This window comes from Oncorhynchus mykiss, chromosome 6, assembly GCF_013265735.2.
Source record: "Oncorhynchus mykiss isolate Arlee chromosome 6, USDA_OmykA_1.1, whole genome shotgun sequence".
In the NCBI taxonomy this organism is placed as follows: domain Eukaryota; kingdom Metazoa; phylum Chordata; class Actinopteri; order Salmoniformes; family Salmonidae; genus Oncorhynchus; species Oncorhynchus mykiss.
This window is the reverse complement of record NC_048570.1, coordinates 66,533,259-66,555,815: the sequence shown is the minus strand read 5'-3', so window position 1 is coordinate 66,555,815 and position 22,557 is coordinate 66,533,259. Positions and strand designations below refer to the sequence as shown.

Sequence of the window (22,557 nt, the reverse complement as noted above, 5' to 3'; positions counted from 1 at the left end):
CTGTTTTGTATAGGGCGCTGCCTAATCCGGTATCATGTTTAGTACATACTGTTTTGTATAGGGCGCTGCCTAATCCGGTATCATGTTTAGTACATACTGTTTTGTATAGGGCGCTGCCTAATCCGGTATCATGTTTAGTACATACTGTTTTGTATAGGGCGCTGCCTAATCCGGTATCATGTTTAGTACATACTGTTTTGTATAGGGCGCTGCCTAATCCGGTATCATGTTTAGTACATACTGTTTTGTATAGGGCGCTGCCTAATCCGGTATCATGTTTAGTACATACTGTTTTGTATAGGGCGCTGCCTAATCCGGTATCATGTTTAGTACATACTGTTTTGTATAGGGCGCTGCCTAATCCGGTATCATGTTTAGTACATACTGTATATAGAAGGGCATTTTTGTTTGTTTTTAGATGGATCATCTACACTTCCATGTTTTGTTTCATTGTTTTAGTTCCTTTCCCTGTCACTTCCTGCTCGCTCATTGATAGTTCGTGCCACAGTGCCCAAAGGACGTTTTGACGCCTGGAAGTGATGAGGAAAAAGGAGGAGACAAATACCCCCCTGTTCCCAAGTTGACATGGCTTCCTGTACTAAAGACTGTAATGGTAAATTTAGAGCAGGCTAGATGATATATCCACCTAATACAGTTGTCGTGGTAGAGTAATGGTTGTAATTTACACTGGCCGAAGACATGGTCTGAGGAAATTTTGTTTTGGTCCTAATGTGGCGCAGAAGGTGAAACAAAATATCATTTGTTCATGGACTTATCACAGACCTGGTTCTGGAGTGTATGTAAAAGGCTGCACGTCATGGGATCGGCCAGCATTGGTCACCACGTAGATTCCCACACACACTGCAGACGCGATGGCTGGGTTCTGGTAAGGAGGAACCTTCACAATCAAGTGATTCTGAGGGGAAATGCATAACAGACAAATCGACTTAGCTAACAGAAATGTACAGTAGCCCCAGTCTTATAATTACATACATCAAGTCATGTGACAAACGTGTCAACATCCCTTATAAAATAGGCGCAAGCGCAAAATTACTTAGATTAAATAATCAAGTGATGTCAGCACAATGTAGAGTTGAAAGAGAGAGAGAGCCACAATGGACATGATCCTGGCACAGACGATGAACTGGAGACTCCATACGTCATCAACTAGTTCAGATGTGCAACACCTTTCAAACTTTGCTGACTAGTAGAAGGTGTGGCGATGATTTACAGAGTTTGCCTGGTTACACATGGTTACAAATTGTGAATAACATGTGAAAGACAGCTAAAACACCTCAGGGCTCAGACAACTGATTGAGGCTTAGCTAACGAAGCTCTGACCCTCTGGCTCCCAAGGGCAAAGGTTTATGCAGGACTGTTGAGACCTACTTACCACCGTGGCTCACAGTAATTAGGTGACAAAACAATGAGGCCTCCTTGAGTGAGTAGCAATTTAAGATGATTACATCTAAACCTACAAATCTCAAATGGCTGCTGTTATCTAATCACCCTGTTAAATCATTAGCATGAATCATTCTAGGACCACAATAAGCAGAGAATAAGCTTATTTACCTGGTGAAACAGCTCCATGTCAATTTCAGCCTCTGCCTTCCAACACTTCTCATCTTAGGGGGGAAAACAATGAACGGTTTCATTAGTATGGTAGGTAAAGGAATAAATATAAATGTTATTCATTATTCATATACTGTAAGGACATGGATTTCAGACAATAATTGGTTGTGTAGACCTACCTGATACATTTTCCTGGAATATGACTTTGGTGTCCTTGAGGAAGTTCTTCCCAATGATGAAGACCTCCTCACCCCCCCTCACCGAGCAACTGTGGAGGGACTTCTTCAGAATCTCAGGCACCCCTGCAGGCTGGGCTGTAGACAGGACACCAACAGACCATCAGGCTCTGAGTTCTGCTTGACCTAGCTTCTTTAACTAATATTCTGTCACGAGTACAGAACTGCTGGCCTTCTCAGAGGAACCAGGGGAAGCCGACAGAAAAGCTTAAACCAATTGCTCAAGAATACCTTGTGATTTCTTGGAAGGCACATGTGTAATCTTGGGGAAATAGTAATTGTGCTTTAATTGCTTTGCCAGGAAAAATGTGAGCTGAGCTGGTGTTTAAAAAATGGTGTGTATGTGCATGTACTTGAGATTTTAAGTATTTTTTTTTTGTTATTTTACAGGATATGATCATTAACCAGACAGTAAAATGACTGTACTATAGGTAAAGTTTACACTCTTTGCAGTCCCCCTTTCTCACAGGCAAATAGAAATCCCCAAGTTTCTATAAACAACAAGCTCAGACTCCTCCCACTCCTCCTCCCTCCCCAGTTTTCACAGGCCTTCCACACTCTCACCACCCCGCTCCACAACACACACAGACAGACGCCATTGGAGATTTATATGTTCTGGACAGATTTTTGCTTGGTCGGATTGCACTCTGGCATTGTAAACAAAAAAGTCCACACCTCTTTCACCGGCCTTTCTTTCTCTCCCTCATTTTTTTGGAGATCTGCTTCTAAAACCACCGACAAATAGAATTTCTTATATCCCAGAGCAGTCTTTCCTGTTTTTGCCACTCATAGCCACACCCTATGCCCACAACGGGAGGAACACGTGATGCTGAAGAGAGTCTATAGACATGGTCTCTGAAAATGTACTTAAATTAGAAAATGATCTGCTAAGCATACATAACGCATTAGAAATGAAACTTCTAGACTGAATCAACTCTTCAAAGTGTCCAAGTCTTCAGCGTGGAACTTAAAAACGAGATGAAAACAATAAAACAAACCTATATTACAAATGCTCGTAAGACTATCCAGTCAAATTTTGACAGTAACGGCTACCAATGGAGACTTCATTATTTACATTATTGTCCTGACCCAAGCTCCTTTTCATGTTCCTCCTGTCCACCCAGCCCCCTGAATGAACCTCCCCCTTCCCCTAATCCCCTGGTGACGTGCGACAGCTCTAAGCTCTGACAGCGTTCCTGAGAGGACTCCGGTGGGCAGATGCTATGAATAACCTAAAGCCACTCACTGCACAGGATGGGGGACGACGGTGTCTGTAACGTGAGCACCGAGCCGTCCGGCCTGGGGATGTTGACCCGAAACACCAGCCTGGCACGAGTGCTCTTCTTTTTGGAGCCGGCCACCCCGATACGAGCTTCCACATCAGCGTTACGCAGCTTCAGGATCCCCACGCAGTCCACCCTGCAGAGAGAGACACACACAGCACAGCTGTTAGACTGGCAAGCAGGCCTGCTGAACAAGGCCCCAGCGGCTGCAATAGCCCCCAAAGCACTCCCGTTGGAGGTCTACTAAGAGGAACAGTCTCCAGTATGTGTGATTTTACAGAATTGCAACAGCTATGGCAATAAGTAGATACATACGCCAGGGTCATATTATTGCTGGGGTCCAGGGACACTTCAATGACAGTGGTGCCCTCGATGTCCACCTCCTTGCAGGCTGTAGTGTTGCGCCCTGTCACCCTGCAGGCCTGGTAGAACCCATGTGGCTTCACACGCCCAGCATCATTACCCACAAACACCTGCAGCACCACTGCCTCATTCACACCCTCCAGCTGTGGACAAGAAGGAAACAAAGAACACTCAAATCAGAAAATAGCACAGCTGCTCCAAAGTCAACTCTACCTATTTTTGTAAGTCAGTAGAGAATTTTGAGCGTGGAATATATTGTGCAAGTGGGGTGGAGCTAAAATAACATACAAAGGTGAATAGACAGTGGCAGCTTTCTGCTTAGTAAGATGATATCTAATAGCATTCTATGATAACAGAGCTGTCACTGCACAACTGTCTGTTTTGCTGTCTACTTTGAGAGTAAAACATTTGAAATATGGAATACCTGGTGAATAGCATTGCTGATACTGAGATATGACAAAGAAATGCAAACAAAGTCACGATTTGCGGTTGTAATCATTTCAAGAGAATAATGATAGTTACCTCTTTTCTCGGTGGACAAGAAAATCTGTTGTGTTTATGTAGTTTATATACTATATTGCATTTAGCAGGCACATTTATCCAAAGCTACTTAGTCATTCATTCATGGGAATTGAACCCACTATCCTGGCATTCCAAGAGCCATGCTCTACCACCTGAGTGCTGCCTTCCAAGGTGTGTTGTAACCGCTAGCTATTAAACCTTGTTTCATAAAAATAAAATAACCTGGGGTTGATATGTTGCATCACTTTTTATACAAGTTTCTACATAGCCTGTGACAATCACTGAATCACTGACTTAAGAATGTTAAGCCAATGTAGAGGTGTTATGTAACAATGAGTATGGAGCAGGTTGATGGTGGCATTTGATGAAGGACAGATAAAGGCATACTTTCAAAGGGGTAGAGTCAAAACAGTGACACGTGTATGGGGCACTGACCGTCCACAAAAAGCCCTAGAGGCCACAGCCCCCCTGGTCCTGGTGCTGGTTTAAGGCGTACCTTTAGGGTAGGGAAGCCCTGCTGAGTGCGGTCCTTCACTGACCCCCTGCTGCCCTCAGTCAGGTAGCGGGCTCTGTGCTGGGTCTCAGGCTGGACCAGGATCTTCAGCTCCTTGCACTCACTCTTCTGAGGGAACTGGCTCGCTAGGGTCCCACATTTCTGATGGGTTGTTTGGGAGCCATCTGCCGAACTGCAAGACAGACTGGTTAGCTACTGTGTCAGCCCAACAGCTCCTAAACAACCTACATTGAAACACGCAACGCTAACATTAACTACAATACACTTCCACTTCCATATATATTTAATGCAGGGGACTGTTTCCTTTCACTCATTCACAGCACTGTCCCCTGCTAACCCTAACCCTGCCTGTGACCTTGTAATCATTGGGGACTGAGGGCCGCATAACGTGGTGTTGGGTGGCAGTGGCAGCAACCCTCACCCCCACTCCTCCTCTCCGCTCCACCTTGTGTTCATTTATGTAAGGGGAGGAAAGATCAGCTCCACTGTTGGCACCAAGCTTCCTCTCAGTGGAAGAGAACTTGACAGGACTTGGAGACCATCCACTTACTATCAAAGTTCCAGCCAAGCTGTGACCCCCACCAGCAAATATCTGTGTGTGTTTGTGTGTGAGTGAGTGTCAGTATGTGTGTATGGTGAAGCATAGGGGGTATTTGGAACTGGAGAGCAGCAGGGGACTAGTGAGGGATCCCCAAATAGCTGCCATGGTTTCCCAGTGACACTAGTGAGCAATGCAGAGTTTGGAGGCTCACTACCAAGCAGGGTCCATCAGAACCTCTTAGGTTTATTTAATCTGCTCTGCTTTCTCAACACTTTTCAAAGAGGCTCAGTGTGATTCACCATGGCTGACCATTGTTTGTGCTGTGGTATCCTGCCCCTCCCTAGCCTCTGATCTGCCAGCTCTTCTTCAAGCACAGACAAACGTTCAACCAGTGGTTTGGTTCGATTTCCACTTGTGGTATAGGGGTTTACACATCTTAACAATGGGAATAAGTATGGAGCAAATTTAGATAAACTTCTTAAAAATCAGGTATGAACAGTTCTGTTGAGATGTTCATTCAATAGTAGTTGTAATGGTATAAGTTGATCAGTGTTTTTCGATGAATTCATAATTTTATGACATTTAACTTGTCTTAATGTATTTCTAAATGTATTTCCATTCTGTGTTCCAGACAAGATTCAAACTGAAAACAGAAACTCAACCAAAGTCCATAGAGCCATCTCAGAGATGTAAAAGAACAGGAAAGTTAACTCTGCAGACCAAAAGGAAGTAAACAGTAGGCTAGATATGTTTCCACATGGGCTAATTTCACTGTAAAAGAGATCCAGGGGCACCCACCTTCCTTTGGTACAGGCCTTGCTGTCTGAGCCCAGCTGTGAGAGCACAAAGTGAGGCCCTTTGGCACTGTCTGCATCAAACACGTCCATGCTGGCCTCCTCGGCCGAGGCAGGCTTGGGCCCGGGTCGCTGGCGGGGGGTGCGCTTGCGCGACTTCCGGGGCACCTCTGTGTTGTCGTTGTAGGAGCTGGAGCTGACGATGCTGAAGTTGGAGGCGGAGTCATCCATCCAGATGCTGTTGCTCTGCTCGGAGTCCTGGAGCTGATCCTCCTGGCAGGACATGCGGCTGTCGTCAAACAGGTCCTCGGGCGGAGGCGAGATGTTCAGCACCGTGCGCCGCTTGGAGGGCGTCATCTGGTGGTGCTGCTGGGCCTCCTGGGATGCCCCCCCTCTTCCTCCTCCACCTAGGGATCCGGCCCCTCCTCCTTTCTCGCCACCAGCACTCCCACTGTTGCCGGTCCCGCCCTCGGCGCCAAGCATCTCCGCCACCGCTCTGCTACTTACACCTTCGTCTGGAGCGCCGATGCCGGTGTGAGCAGAGGTCTGGTCAGTGGCTGAAGTAGTGGAGTGCATGGTGGAGCTGGAAGAGGTGGGAAAAGCACTGCGAGGGCCTCCCATGGTCATAGAAGAGGAGACGTTGGTGGCATCTACAGTGTATATAATTAGACAGTAAATAAAGGCATCTCAACCAGCATTGGCTAGCAGTCCCATTCAAGCAGCGAAATTTGTGCATAATTTTTTTTATTTTTTTTTTTTTCCTTTTCTTTGGTCATCCAATTATAATTTTCCCTTTTCTTTTATTGCATCATGATGTGTGAGTGTGTCTGTGTGTGAGAGTGTATGTAGTGTGTTCTGACAAAAAAAAATGGGGGAAAAGAGAGTCATTTTATAGGACATAATATACATGGAAAGTCATGCATTTTCTGACATGAATATCTAATTATCTGAAATTGATACGTAGAGAGTTTCTAATTCAATCTGCAAAAAAATAGTGCCCCAGAACGGGCAGTAATCCAATTCTCTAGCCATCTTTCAGTGACACTGGACCTTGATTTTTAATAGCATTTGCCATGAACAGAAATTAACTGGGAAATCTACACGTAGAGGGATGTTCAAATGAAATGAAGATTATCTGGTGTGTAAGATGATGCGTGCCAAATAGAGCTTTTTCTCATACAGGTTCAAACAATTTAGTTGGGACTGAACGTAGCCACAGAGACAAAATAAACAAGCTTCTGACCTATGAAGCAGAGAACTGCAGACCATTTTATATGCAGACACTCCCTGCTTCAGAGGGAACTTCCTGGAATAAAAACGAGACAGCGAATGAGCAATAAGAGCTGAACATTCAAATGTAATTTTAAAAAAAAAAGTTAAAAACTGTTGAACAAAAAGTATATGTGAAAATGGAACCGTCATTCAAGGGTCTCGTTCTATTCCTGCTCAATATGTTTTTCTCAATGTCCTCCTAAAACACCTGAGGAAAATGGCAGCAAATGTGGAGTACATTTCAAAAGCATTCCTAGTTATCATGTCCTCAATGCAGGGTACAGTAGAGTGCAGCTTCAAGCAGGTGAAATGGCAGATGCTGCATGGTAGATTGTCATCTTCCACTTCTGTGAAAACAAACTGGATAGTTTGGCTACTGGCATAAAAGGGCGACAAAAAACATGGGAGTTGGAGAAAGCTTATGACACCCATGGTAAGAAATAAACACGCAATACCGACTGTCTACTCAAGATGATATGATGGAAGAAATGGAAGCCTTGGTGGCTAAGGTCTGAGCATGGAGGTGAAATCCTGAAGATTGCTGCAGGAGAAAGGGAGAGGAGAGGCAGACAAGCTATCCTAACTTGTAAAACCTTTATCGATACTGTGAATTCAACATGTCAATAAAAACAATTAAAAATAAGAGGTGCAACTAGGCGGCACATCATTCAAAACTGTAGCTACAGTGCTTTTGACTGAAAAATAAGATGGCTTTTTGTTGGCAATCGGAAGAATGGCAGATATCTATGACTCATTACAAGCCAATGTGGTGCATTGTCTATGAAGAAATTCCAGTCACTTTACATTCCACCCACAAGCCCTCTCCCTTTTCCCATTCTAAATGCACTCATATGTAGGAACTATCCCTGACTGCAACAATATGGAACATCATTATTTTTCTCAAATTAATTTTAGTGGCTAAACTATTTGAATTTATTGAAGAGTAGCCATGATAAAAAGAAGAAATGGATAAAGCCATACATCTATTTATGCTCTGATGAACAGGAATGCTTTCAAAACATACAGCACATTGTATGGATTTCTGCAAACAGAAGCAATCTAGCAAACAGACAAAAAACTTCCACCTGATTGCAGATGGTAGGGAGCAGCTATTTTACCCAATAGAGTATAATTAAATGTTTTAGTCAAGAGACAGGAATAATTTTAGTTCGATTGGGATCCAGCAAGACAGCAATTTGTTACCCATGGCAGCAAGACAGCAATTTGTTCACCATGGCAGCAAGACAGCAATTTGTTCTCCATGGCAGTTGTAAGCTTCCTCCCACAGAACCAAAAGAACTAGTTCCATTTTCACAACCATGTAATATCAAATGAAAATCAGTTTTAAAACAAGAATAAACATAACAGAACAGTGGATTTGAAATGCTGAAGGATTAGTTCATTACAAAATGATGTCAAGTACAAAATCTAAATATGACGCATTCCTTTGAAACACATTTCATGATGTGCTGTTCATGCAGATTTTTGGAAGCGTAGCAAACATGAGAAACGTACAGGCCCTGCTAAGATTGGAACCGCAGTGAATGATTTGCAGCCACTTAGAGCGCCCCCTCACCACACTTAAAAACACTCACAGAATCTGGAGAAACAAAGGCCTCAAAGAAACCCAGTCCAGTAAATCTCTCCAGCTTTGTAAAGGTTCACAGCTCCCTCCAGACTTATTTATATGGCCTAAAAGCTTTCTGTAGACTACTGTACATTGGCAAATATGCCTGAGTAAATTGTCCCATCCGTGAGTTGTGTACACATTTCAAACAACTGCCCTTTTATGTCCTGCTGTCTGTCCAGAGGGAGGTAATCTAGCTTTTTTCTCATATAAAACGAGTTGCCCTGCTTTGAGTGTAATGAAACTAAAGACAACCGTGTAATAAACGTCAGGACAGCAAACGCTACGGGAGGGAATGAAATCCCTCTGTTTTTGGCCTGCGCTGTGGAGCAGTGGAATTGTTGGATAGAATCTCCCTCTCCGTCTCTCCCTATACCACGCCCCCATTAGCCTTCTAGTCTAAACACGCAAGGCTGATTGTTTGTTTAAAATGTAGCCAGGTCTTAAAGAAGAGAAAACCCAGAGACACCTACAGGGAGGACGGAGGAGAGCACTGCTGCATCTCTTTATCCAGGGTATAAATCATTTAAAATCAGGAAGTCTGATTTATCACAGGAGAAAGGCACCAGGCCACAGAAAGAGGCATTTACCACATAAACCTTTTAACCCCTGTTGTTAAGCCTCTTTAAAGCATAATGTGTCTTTTGGTCATCATCATGTCAAGTTAAGACTATTTCTGGACTAAAAAGCACTTTAATTGGAGAGTCTTTTTAATTCAGGAGTATGCTTAATCTGGGTCCAGGAAATTGGCCCTCGTAAAGCATTGCCTGGTGTTAAACCTTTTGATCTTGACAAACTATTATACCTGTAAACAGCACAGTACATCTGATAACCTTGAAATGCTGAGCGCCAGGTGGTAATGAAGACATCCTGTTCAATAGGAGCCCATCCATTCTAATAGAAAAAGACAGCTGGCCAATAGGACAGCTATAACCACCAAAATGGCTGACTTGAAGGGCAGGGATTCAGGATTCATTTCTTGCTTGAATTTTGAGTCATCACCTGCTCCGTTTGTGCATAATACCCTGGCTAACGAAATGCATTGCAATTCAATATTCAAAGGGAGATGGAGGACAAAAGGTTGAAGGCTTCATGTATAATTACTCTGAGGAGGTTTGGTTCCGAGACATCCAGAGGAACAGAGTATCGATAGGTTGAAGCTAGAGAACTTCATACATAAAATTGTGTATATTATGAACACATTTTATACAGTGCCTTCAGAAAGTATTCACACAGTAGATGTTACAGCCTAAATTTAAAATTGATTCAATTGAGATTTGTCACTAACCTACACACAATACCCCATAACGTCAAAGTAGAAAAAATAAATAAATAAATGTCTGGAGTTGATAAGTATTCAACCTCTGTTATGGCAAGCCTAAATAAGTTCAGAAGTAAAAATTTGCTTAACAAGTCACACAATAAGTTGCATGGACTCACTCTATGTGCAATAATAGCGTTTAACATGACACCGCGCACATACAATTATCTGTAATGTCCCTCAGTCGAGCAGTGAATTTCAAACACAGATTCAACCACAATGACCAGGGAGGATTTCAAATGCCTCCTAAACAAGGGCAGACATTGAAATAAAAAAAGCAGACATTGAATATCCCTTTGAGCATAGTGAAGTTATTACATGTTGGATGGTGTTTCAATACACCCAGTCACTACAAAGATACAGGTATCCTTCCTAACTCAGTTGCCGGAGAGTAAGGAAACTGCCAAAGGATTTCACCACGAGGCCAATGGTGACATTTAAACAGTTAGAGTTTAATGGCTGTGATGGGCAAAACCTGAGGATGATCAACAACACTGTAGTTACGCCACAATACTAACGTAATTGACAGAGAGAACAGAAGCAAGCCTGTACAGAATACAAATATTCTAAAACAAGCATCCTGTTTGCATCAAAAGTAATACTGCAAAAAATGTGTCAAAGCAATTAACTTTTTGTCCTGTGTTATGTTTGGGCCAAATCCAATACATTACTGAGTACCACACTCCATATTTTAGCCTAGTGGTGGCTGCATCATGTTATGGCTATGCCTGTAATCATTAAGGACTGGGGGGGTTTTCAGGATAAAAAAAATAAAACAGAATGGAGCTAAGCACAGGCAAAATCCTAGAGGAAAACCTGGTTCAGTCTGCTTTCCACCATACACTGGGAGATTAATTCACATTTCAGCAGGACAATAACCTAAAACACAAAGCCAAATCTACACTGGAGTTGCTTAACAAGACAGTGAATGTTCCCAAGTGGCCGAGGTTTTACTTAAATCTCCTTGAAAATCTATGGCAAGACCTGAAAATGGTTATCTTGCAATGATCAACAACCAATTTGACAGTGCTTAAAATAGGTGTGGAAAGCAGACGTACACAGCTGTAATCACTGCCAAAGGTGCTTCTATAAAGTATTAACTCAGCGGTGTGAAAGCTTATGTAAATACAATATTTCTCTATTCATTTTCAATAAATTTGCTAAAATGTTTAAATACATGTTTTAATTTTGTCATTATGTGGTATTGCGTGTAGATGGGGGAGAGAAAAAAACTATTTCATACATTTTGAATTCAGGTCTTAACACAACAAAATATGTAATAAGTCAAAGGGTGTGAATACTTTCTGAAGGCACTGGAACTATTTGTTTTGGCCATAAAATGGTAGTACCGGTAGTATCACTCAATATATGCATTAACAAAAATGCTGAAAGTGGCTGCAAATCACCATGCTCTTAAAACCAATGTGATTATTGCCCAGTCCCAGCAGATGGAGGCAATAATACTTAAGGTGTATTACAGCGTAGACTTAATACATTTTCAAATAAACATAGAACATTTACTCATATTGTAAATGCATTACCGAAGACCCATGCCTCCACCTATGGGACCATTGCATGTTCCATCCTAGCCCAAGTTCTGCTTTTCTGTACCCTTAAACCCATGAAGGAAAACTTTTTCTCAACGTCATATTCATCATCTCCAGCACCACCCCAAAATCAACATAAGGGAAAATGGAGCGTTTCTATGTTTTATAGTAAAAAAAGATAGCGGAAGATAAGTGTTTCCAATGACGACATCGGTGTGCATCGTGTAGATATTTGAGTAGATATTACCTACTAATTGGTTGATGATGTCATTGGAAAAACAGATCTTTATATTTTTTACTACAAAACACAGAAATGCACCCTTTTCGCATATGTTGATGTTGGGGTGGTGCTGGAGATGATGAATATGAAATAGATTAATTTTTTTGTATTTTATGTCCCTTTAACTCCACCCCTTCTACAATATGTTCCACAACCATTTAAATGCAGAATTAAAGAAACAAAACTTTTGACATCAAAAACTCAGTTGCAATACAATACAAAAAATGGTAAATGCAGTAAATGAAAATAATAAGAAGTCTAAAAGTTTAGATGGACCTACTCAACACCCTGGGTGAATTTTGATGGGTTAAGAGCCCTTGGGACTAAATGTCTTCACTACTGATAGACAGACACAGTACCACAACCCACCACGACGCCTGTGGGGCCCAGCTAAAATGCAAGTTAAGTTCATTAATAGCAAAACAACTTGCATCCAATCAACAAAAAAGCAATTCACTTTGTGCATTTGCTGAATATTATTGAAACAAAGAAAGGAAGAACATTTCAAAGACTTTGTGGAGTATGTTCACTTGTCAATATATTGCTGAGGTGTGTGGATGCCGATATTGATCAGGTGCTGTTCAATGTACAGGCTGAGTGTCATTTTGGAGCTTGTAAAATAAAATGCATTTCCACTTTAAACTCATGCAGAAGCTAAGTTGGCACAAGCAAACTCGGACCCTTTAGCATGGGTGGGAAGCAGGAGAAGGAGTGGCTGGGATAGTAAGGTCTGAACTGAACAAACATTCCTAAAGATGAACTGAATGAAATTATGGGCAAAAATAACATAAGGTCCTTTCCCTCTCTAATGGGTGTTCACCTATAAAAAGACTCCCACTGCAATTACCTACTTAAAACGGAAAAACAGACTCTCTTGTGAACTGCAGTACTTGAAATGACCTCCCTTAAATGGCTTGGCATTAGATCCAATTTGGATTTCCTTTTACAAAATGTTTTCCCATATACAGTCATGGCCAAAAGTTCTGAGAATTCCACAAATATTAATTTTCACATATTCTGCTACCTCAGTTTGAAAACTGATGGCAATTTGCAGTTACTCCAGAATGTTATGAAGAGTGATCAGATTAATTGCAATTAATTGCAAAGTCCCTTGTTGCCATGCAAATTAACTGAATCCCCCAAAAACATTTCCACTGCATTTCAGCCCTGTCACAAAAGGACCAGCTGACATCATGTCAGTGATTCTCTCGTTAACACAGGTGTGAGTGTTGACAAGGACAAGGCTGGAGATTACTCTGTCATGCTGATTGAGTTTGAATAACAGACTGGAAGCTTCAAAAGGAGGCTGGTGCTTGGAATCCTTGTTCTTCCTCTGTCAACCGTGGTTACCTGCAAGGAAACATGTGCCATCATCATTGCTTTGCACAAAAAAGGGCTTCACAGGCAAGAATATTGCTGCCAGTAAGATTGCACCTAAATCAACCATTTATCGGATCATCAAGAACTTCAAGGAGAGTGGTTCAATTGTTGTGAAGAAGGCTTCAGGGTGCCCAAGAAAGTCCAGCAAGCGCCAGGACCGTCTCCTAAAGTTGATTCAGCTGCAGGATCGGGGCACCACCAGCACAGAGCTTGCTTAGGAATGGCAGCAGGCAGGTGAGTGCATCTGTATAAACAGTGAGGTGAAGACTTTGAGGATGGCCTGGTGTCAAGAAGGGCAGCAAAGAAGCCACTTCTCTCCAGGAAAAACACCAGGGACAGACTGATATTCTGCAAAAGGTACAGGGATTGGACTGGTGAGGACTGGGGTAGTCATTTTCACTGATGAATCTCCTTTCCGATTGGTTGGGCAACAGTAAAGCATCCTGAGACCATTCATGTGTAGGGTTGCTTCTCAGCCAAGGGAGTGGACTCACTCACAATTTTGCCTATGAACACAGCCATGAATAAAGAACGGTACCAACACATCCTCCGAGAGCAACTTCTCCCAACCATCCAGGAACAGTTTGGTGAAGAACAATGCCTTTTCCAGCATGATGGAGCACCTTGTCATAAGGCAAAAGTTATAACTAAGTGGCTCGGGGAACAAAACATCAATATTTTGGGTCCATGGCCAGGAAACTCCCCAGACCTTAATCCCATTGAGAATTGTGGTCAATCCTCAAGAGGCAGGTGGACAAACAAAAACCCACAAGTTCTGACAAACTCCAAGCATTGATTATGCAAGAATGGGCTGCCATCAGTCAGGATGTGGCTCAGAAGTTAATTAACAGCATGCCTGGGTGGATTGCAGAGGTCTTGAAAAAGAAGGTTCAACACTGCAAATATTGACTCTTTGCATCAACTTCATGTAATTGTAAAAGCCTTTGACACTTATGAAATGCTTGTAATTATACTTCAGTATTCCATAGTAATATCTGACAAAACTATCTAAAGACACTAAAGCAGCAAACTTTGTGGAAATTAATATTTGTGTCATTCTCAAAACTTTTGGCCTCGACTGTAGACTGACTGAAAGGCAAGGAAGAAAGTTGACCTCAGACAACAAATAATTCATGCTCATTTCAGACTTCTAAATGGAAATCAATAACATGTTACATCAATTAGAAAATTAAAAAGGGGTGAGCTAATCAACAAAGTAAAAGCAATATGAATTTTGTATGGCCAGAGTTGACTAAAAATAGCCGACATTCCTACATAACAGCTGAAGCAAACCTAGAGTGATGCTACATCTCCATTCAGCCATATCTCAAAACGGAGGGATCAGGGGAGGGGACAAACAGAAGTAACCAAGCCTTAAAGTTACAGGCAGGGGTGGTAGGACAGGGATAAGAACAGGGATAGGAACATGGAAGTGTGCAGCCGCATAGAGCTAAACAGTAAGGACACTGGCATCAGGGATGTGGTGACAGCCAGGCCAAGCTATAAAAAGTAGCAGGGCAGGCCACGGATGGGTGATGGGAGTAGGGTAATATCACAGCCAGCATGCACCCGCCTTGCAAAGTACAGTAACAGCACAGAACAGTAAAGGTGTAAAAAGGCCAGGGCAGAGATGCTTCAACAGAGAGCTATATGGCTGGTAAATGGAGGAAGGCTGTGCAGGGATACGGGGAGGGAGAAACTACTTGAACAAAGAGCCAAAGCAATGGGGAAAATTGGCTGGTGTGACCAAAAAAAACTAACCTGAACTGCTGGACAGCCTAAAATTAAAAAGTTGTCCTCATTTGACAGAGAACCAATAGAAACCCACATTTTAATGTCAAAGTATTTTTTCAATACTTGATTTGAAAGATTTGTGGTACAAAATAAAATTCACAAAAAAAGTGAAAAGAAGAAGAGATAGCCAGAAGAAGTAAGGCCAATTTGCAGTAAAACCTACAGTCCCAAATTAAATTTCATGTAAACTGAAAAATACTTCACCTTCCTCCAGCTACAGTCAGTATGTCCCGCCTTGTCTGAGGGCTGCATTGGCTGCATTGAAGCACTGATGTCCGAAGGCAACAGACTTCTGGTTCTACTGAAACTCACTCTAAACCGGGGCACTTTGGTAAGGGGCAGAGTAAAAAGAGCTAAAGTGAATTGCATTTTGAACGTTCAGGTTGTGACAGATTTAACCAGAAAAAGGTGTTTTGTTTTATATTTTTTCCTCTTGCTTTGAATATGATATTGGATTAATTAACATTTAGGCCTACAGTTGCAAACATACTAGATTCTCTGGATTCCTTATGTGCAAGTACTGTAGTGTACTAGATGTACTATTTAGCCTTACACAGACTGATGCATGGTGTCAGAATATACTACTTGAACTAATGGTGTGGCAGTAACTGGTTGAGCAAAATAGCTGCAAAACACATAAGTAAACAGTTAGTGATATTTCTGGAATTTTGCAAAGAGATATCACTGAATTACTTAACATTTTTGGATCTCAAACAATGATTTTGTGAGCAGTACAGAAATGGTTTTGTACCCGGCTTCTGACTTGTGTCTTGTCCCAAAGAGAGATGGTTTGCATTTTTATAACATCTAGCTTCACAAATGTACAATAACAGACTGGGAGCCAATTGCTATTGTCAATTAATGGGGTACATTTTGCCTTTCGTGATTTAGTGGACCCCAAATAGACAGACTGACATTTTGAAGATCATTCAGACAGCCCAAGAAGATGGGGACTCCGTAGGTCTTGTGTGCCCCGAAAGAAATCAGGGGTGTCCTCTAATGGCATGGAATGAAGAGAGTTTCTTTAGACTCCAACTGCAAGGCACAGTGTTCCCAGCAAGGACTGTAGGCATGACTTTGTTTTGGCATAACCCAACCACTCAAAACAGTGCAATCCGTTTAGCCAATTGTTGAGTTGGAAATCCAAAAGTTGGATTTCTATGGAGAGCAAGAATGCCCTCTCTGTTAGTGTGTAACAGCCCCTACGCCCTGATGGGAAAACCTTTAAAAATGTCTACTCTAAAGCACATTAAAAAGAGGCCTTTCTGATCTGCTTGCAACCTGTAGGCCTGTGTCATAAAGAGATGTTTGGATCCTAGAGTCCTTGTATAGAATCATTGTTTCAGCACAAAACCAGGCAATGCTTTACTACAGCTCATTTTCAGTCTAGCCCTCTGATTGGGATTCTAAAAGGGGCTGCAGCTGGAGCTGATTACATGATTACATACTGTGAGGTTTATAGAAACCAGCAACAGATCATGATATAAAGGTGCTCATAGTTCTGCATGTCTGCAATAATTATCTCTGTGTAAAACCCAGGGGATAATGCACACCAAAACAACAAAACAGGAACAGGTCGTTCCCATCACTCACAGTCAGAACTGTTCAGTCTTCAGAGATGTGAGCAAGCCCCCAGGGCCCAGGGATGGCTGGCTGGCATTGTGTGCAGTATGTTTTCTGAGGGCCACAGGACGCCCAAGGGAGAGGGCAATAAGGCCTCATAACTCCGGTCTTCAGCAGCTGCTCCTTGCCTATTGGCTGTACTCTCTACATGCAGGTGTAAGCCTACAGGTACAGGCTGTGTGCTGCCTACCCCTAATGTAGTTGGAAGTGGTCTTGCAGGTAGCCTAAAGAAGGGTTGACTCCAGGAAACAGGATGGAACCATTACCAGCACTGCTCACTGTTACCATGGAGGCAGAAGAGAAGAGGGGGTAGAGGAGGAGGGGCTTACCTGAGTCAAGGGCAGCTGAGGGAGGAGGAACCGCCTCTCCACCGCTCTTCTGGCTCATGGCTGCTGCTGGGTTTTGCTGAGTGGAGGATGGCAGCTGCAGCTCTTTGGGGAGAAGGTCATACACTGATTCTGTGTAGAGAGGGGGGGGGGGGGTTCAGGAGATGAGTCGAGTCCCTTTGTAAGGACTTGAAAGGCTGTTCATAATCTAACAGCATGAGAGCGCTTGCAAAGAAGTCAGCAGATTTACTGTAGATGAAGCTCTTTCAGAATTCTAAAGACAAGTTTAAATTTGCAGCTCCTCCTTTTCAAAATTTGAGTAAAATTGTAAAATACAATTCTGTGAGTATGGTTCTTTTTTCCCTTTCACCTATACTTATAGGCTCTCCTTATAAACATTAAAAAAAAATGTTAAACAGCGAAAACAATAACCTTCATAAACATGGTACAGCATGCCTTTGTCAGTTGACACTGACCCTGTACCAGGCCCAGAGCATTATCCTGCCTGGCCAGCACTCTGGAAAATGACCTAGCAGTTTATAAAATGCACTATAGTGATAAATACAGACCCAGTCCAGATTCCTACCATGTCTCCACAGCCTGGCCTATCAGCTGCTGCCCGGATGCCCCTACCACCTACCAACCCCCATTCCCACGTGCCTGTGCCAGGGGCCTGGGAGGTCTTGCTAGGCCCCCTCCCTGAAAAATGGCAGGGAGCTATTTAGAGGAACAAGAGCGCAATGCCCTCCGAGCCATGTTAAGTATGCTGATGAGCACCACAATGAAAACAATAGGGGCTGAGGAGGACTGGAGGAAAGCGGGTGTGGAGGGAGGTGACTTCAAGCGCTACACTACTTGTGATGACGACCAGAACATTCACACATCCAACTCCTCCATTCAATAGGACTATCTATGGTTCTGCAGATAGAGTCTCTTCACACTTACTAGACTTTTACTAATATAACGTTGGTTACACATATTACTTCAGAGGTAGCGCATGACACTCGCCCGACAGTTGCCCCCTTGAAGCAGGGCAGTGCGAACAGAATTGTCTCATTGAGCCAACACTCCTAAAGTATAAATGGCAATATCAGAGCAATGTTTTTGAAACAGCTGAAATGTATAGGTGTTTTCCTAATATTTGAGACTTGTTTTATTGAGTTTTTACCTGAAATTGCAGTAACAGCCTGTTACATTCTGAAATTGTCGCAGTAGGTGCCGGCTGCACTGAGCCTGATCTGAGCCATAAGAGAGACTAGAAATCTACCACCACTATCAGATTTAGGGGGGCAATGTAGTTTATGTTTTTTGTCTCCCCACTTTGGTTCTGAAATCAATTGTGCCCATTAATTAATTTGTCATTTTTGCAGATTAAGTGTTTGGGCAAGTAATGTATCAATATTTATTGTTTACAAATTAGCTATAAACTTTGGATTTCACCCCATCTCAAAACCGACTGATTTGAACGTTTGACATTCAAAGCAAAAGTACCAAAACGATTGCTGATGGTGAACCTGAACAATTTAAATAATATATATTTCTTCTTCTTATTATTTCTTTTTTAACCCCTTCCTCCCCAATTACGTGGTATCCAATTGGCAATTAGTCTTGTCCCATCGCTGCAACTCCCGCACGGACTCGGGAGTGGCTAAGGTTAAGAGCTGTGCGTCCTCCGAAACACAACCCAGCAGCATTGCTTCTTGACACAATGCCCGCTTAACCTGGAAGCCAGCCGCACCAATGTGTCGGAGGAAACACCGAACACCTGCCGACCGTGTCAGCATGCATTGCACCTGGCCCACCACAGGTGTCGCTAGAGAGCAATGGGACAAGAACATCTCTACCGGCCCAACCCTCCCCAAACCCGGACGACACTGGGCCAATTGTGCGACACTGGGTCTCTCTGTCGAGGCCGGCTGCGACAGAGCCTGGACTCGAACCAGGATCTCTAGTGGCACAGCTAGCATTGCAATGAAGTGGCTTAGACCACTGAGCCACTTGGGAGGCCCCTGAAATAAAATCTATTGTAAGCCCCGTTCAGCAGGTATAGCCAGTTGAGAGTAGTCTCCGGTAGCTTACTTTTATTCCGGTAAAACACAATTTTCAACAGCACATTGATAACAATCTAGAAAATTACATATGCTGTCAATCAACTAATAAAGCCTAATATCGTGCAAGCCATTTTAGCAGTTGAATGCTAAAGGTGCCGCACAGATGTACATGATCCTGCAGGGACAGGCTGCCTAACACGTGTTGGTCAGCACGCAAAGCTGGGCACAATGCTCCGTTTGACTAGGCTACTGATATTCTCTGGGGTTGTTCGTCATGCAAAATGACTTGTAGATCAATAATTGTCAACACAGTTATATGGCTAGTTTGACAATGAATGAGAGGACACATCAGTTGTCACAAAAAAAAAGTGAACCGGCGATTCGCAATGTTTGAATTGATTTTCTGACTTATGCATGCTACATTTGGATCGTTTTGAGGTCCAACGACCAATGTTAAACAACTGAAAAATCGGGTGAATCGTTACATCCCAACTATAAATACATAGCGTAGGCTATAAAAACATGACGTTATGTTTCCCCTGGCCAGGCGCAGATGGGATCGAATCGCATAGGCTTCTCTAGGCTACCTGCAGCTGTGGTTGTTATCAGAAGACTACAGTTGATCAGACTGAAGATCAGACTAATTGTGCACGTTGACAAATCATGAGGATTTTTTTTTTTTGTGGCAGTTATGGGCTTCCATATAAAACAGCTTTGATAGGCTAACTTTGCTATAACATGCCGTTATAGCAACTCTATGCTAAAATGTAACGAGTGTAAGCTATAGACGAGAAAACAAACCCTTTAATTGTCTGCACATACATGCTTGTGAATTCTTGTATTACTCAAGAGTGTAATATGGTTTGGTTGCATTATTCAACAATGTTATATGTTTTAGAAGAAAAGTTGGATATTGTTGAATAGTTCGTGCTTTATGGCTAGTGGCTACTGTGATATTTATGTTAAATTTGCCTGCCACTACGAAAGGTAAAGCAAGCAAAAATTGAATAGTTGAATTTTCTTTCACCACCCCGCTCCTCAGACCTTCATATCTCGTAGTGGGAATAGGGCCATCGTCAGCCCAAACAAACAAGTCCTACTGAGCACCAAATTCCCTATCCCAATTATCATTTGAATAGATTGCTTTTAGTGTCCTAGTAAAGCCCCTGCTGATACTTTATATATTTTACAAGACAAAAAGCTCAATAGCTACTTTTCTCTTTATGATTGAGATTGCAACACCAGATCTGAATGAATCCATGCAGTCGTGTCAAATTAGAATCAAATTAGAATCAAATGAATGGCCCGCTGAGGGTTCTCTGAGAAGGAAACCATCTTTTACTTTCAAACCCAAGACGGTAACACCTCAGGGATAAACGACTTCTATGGAAAAAACAAGACTACGCAGGTCACAGCAAAAGCCCTCGCATGTCAATAAGTAGCATTTCAGAAGTGATTACAGTAGAGAGAGCAGGATTTACAGAGGGCCTGTCTCCCTCTGACTCCCCCATTAGGGTGAACAGGACAGAGGGAGGGGAGCTAGAAAGCCTTAGGTCAACAACAATACAACACGTTTACTGCCAGACCCTATTCATCTTCCAAATATTATGGTATGAACTTACAGTGACCATTACAGTCACCTGACTCTCTGCCAACTGCCAGCTTTAATTACTTGCAGCTGAGTCCCGGGGTTTGGTGTGTGTATCAGATACTTAACCCTCCCATTGTTACCGCTGGCTGTCTACTACAGACTAACCTGGGAAGCAAGCAGTGAAACAAGCCCACAGGCCTTGAGAGTCCCACAGCACCGCTCATTCTGGATGAAAACACAGTTTCCCACACAGAGGGGCCTGAAAATGACAAAGTCCGCCGCCTCCTCATCCCTGCTTCACGTTGCAGCAGCACAAGGGGACCTGGTGTGGTTTGAATGCTTCTACGTTAGGTAACCGCTTCAGAAAAGAAAGGCATAAACAAACACACACTTTCTCTCCAATTCTCTGAGTCTGCCACTCCGTTTACCAGTCCCTCTACCAGTCCTCCCTGGCTACACTGATGGCACATGCGGGAACATGTGCACTCTGCACGGGGCCCTTCCAGTAAACAGAATGCAGACCGCACAGACAGAAAGTGTGTACTCTGCTCTCAGAGCTCTGCTCTCGAATCAGTGGCTGGCCTGTTTTAGTGTTTCCACAGTCCCAGGACTTTATAAAGAGTGAAAATTCCTATTCTGCTGCATAGTTTCCTCCCTCGCAAACAGAGCACAGTGCTTTCTTTTCACATCGCTAAACACAATTTTCCTTTCGCATGGGGAAAAGAAAAACAAGGGTCAATATCATTAACTGGCTAAATAAACACATTGACTTGACACCATGTGTCTCTATTCTAATACGCTCTGTTTTGCTGTTCTGTGAATTTGATCAAGTCAGACTGAAAATGAGGATAACTTAATTTCCTCTCCTATTCTGACAGACGTCACAGTTCAGAAAGTGAATCAGTTCACAGCTCCAAAACTGGATTTAAGATGCCAATTATTTGATTTGATCTGCTTCTAAACTAAAATGAATGAAGGGAAGATGCCACCATCCCATTTCTCAAATAAATAATGCTGTTACTACACATGCAATGATGATAGGGTACAAATTAAGATACAGGTACAATTTATTTAGCCCAACTCTGCCAAGCCTATGATCTGCCACATGTAGCCTACTGTTCAAAGATTCATCTTCTTAGAGGCAAATCCAGGCAAAGTGGATCTCTAAACATCCACACAGTTAAAAATCGTGTCCATAGCATGTGACACCCTTGTGTTCAGTTTTTACTGCACAACTCTATGTCGAAGTAAAAGTGTAAAGAGAGACCACTCACCATGGGAAAGGCAGGACTTACACTCCCATTCATTTCCCTCACATTCCTGCTGCTTGCTCTCACTAGCCCTAGCACCTGGGGCGTGGCACTGTGCTTTTGGCCGAATGACTGTTAACACCCCTTCTGTGCCCCTCCCCTCCCACCACTTGTCTTGTTATGGTGTTCACCAACCTTTTTCTATCAGCTTTTTCAACTTGTCATTTGAAGCTTGTCAAATAGAAATGGAGGCCATTGAGAAAAACACAAACAGCCAAAGTAGGATAAAGGTGCAGGGTGGCTAGGCTACATTATGGTGGGACAACACTAAATGAAGAGACACTAGGAAGGATAAAGAATAGGCTTACCTTTACAGCAGCACATCTGATGTGCAACCCAGGCAGGGAGAAACACATTCAGAGGGCTGGCACCTGCAGTGAGCGATTTACAACACTCCTGATATGTTTACAACCAAGCTTACATGAGGGCTGCCACTGACACCATAGCAACAGGGAACATGGGGGCACTTTCCAGAAGAGAGTTGTCTCTTCTCCTGAGCTAATGAGGAGAAAAACAGACACATATATCCCTAAATAAGTTAGCCTAATATTACAGGTGGCTATTTCAACAACTGCCAGAGTTACTGTAAATACTGCAGAATCATCTCAGT

General features: G+C 42.8%; 1 protein-coding gene across 8 annotated transcripts in view; it reads right to left on the bottom strand.

Annotated features, from left to right (window-relative positions):
* LOC110526388 (nuclear factor of activated T-cells 5) overlaps positions 1-22,557 on the bottom strand; it is a 58,443-nt gene that overhangs the window by 9,538 nt on the left and 26,348 nt on the right. For 3 of the 8 annotated variants that reach the window (XM_036980744.1, XM_036980742.1, XM_036980743.1), the window contains 8 exons: positions 16,999-17,127; positions 5,830-6,475; positions 4,473-4,662; positions 3,407-3,597; positions 3,055-3,227; positions 1,752-1,886; positions 1,573-1,625; positions 784-916 (listed from right to left, as the gene is read on the bottom strand). In XM_036980744.1, coding sequence (XP_036836639.1) covers positions 784-916; positions 1,573-1,625; positions 1,752-1,886; positions 3,055-3,227; positions 3,407-3,597; positions 4,473-4,662; positions 5,830-6,475; positions 16,999-17,127 — 1,650 coding nt within the window. The other 5 variants (XM_036980748.1, XM_036980745.1, XM_036980747.1 and 2 more) reach the window with 5 other exon arrangements.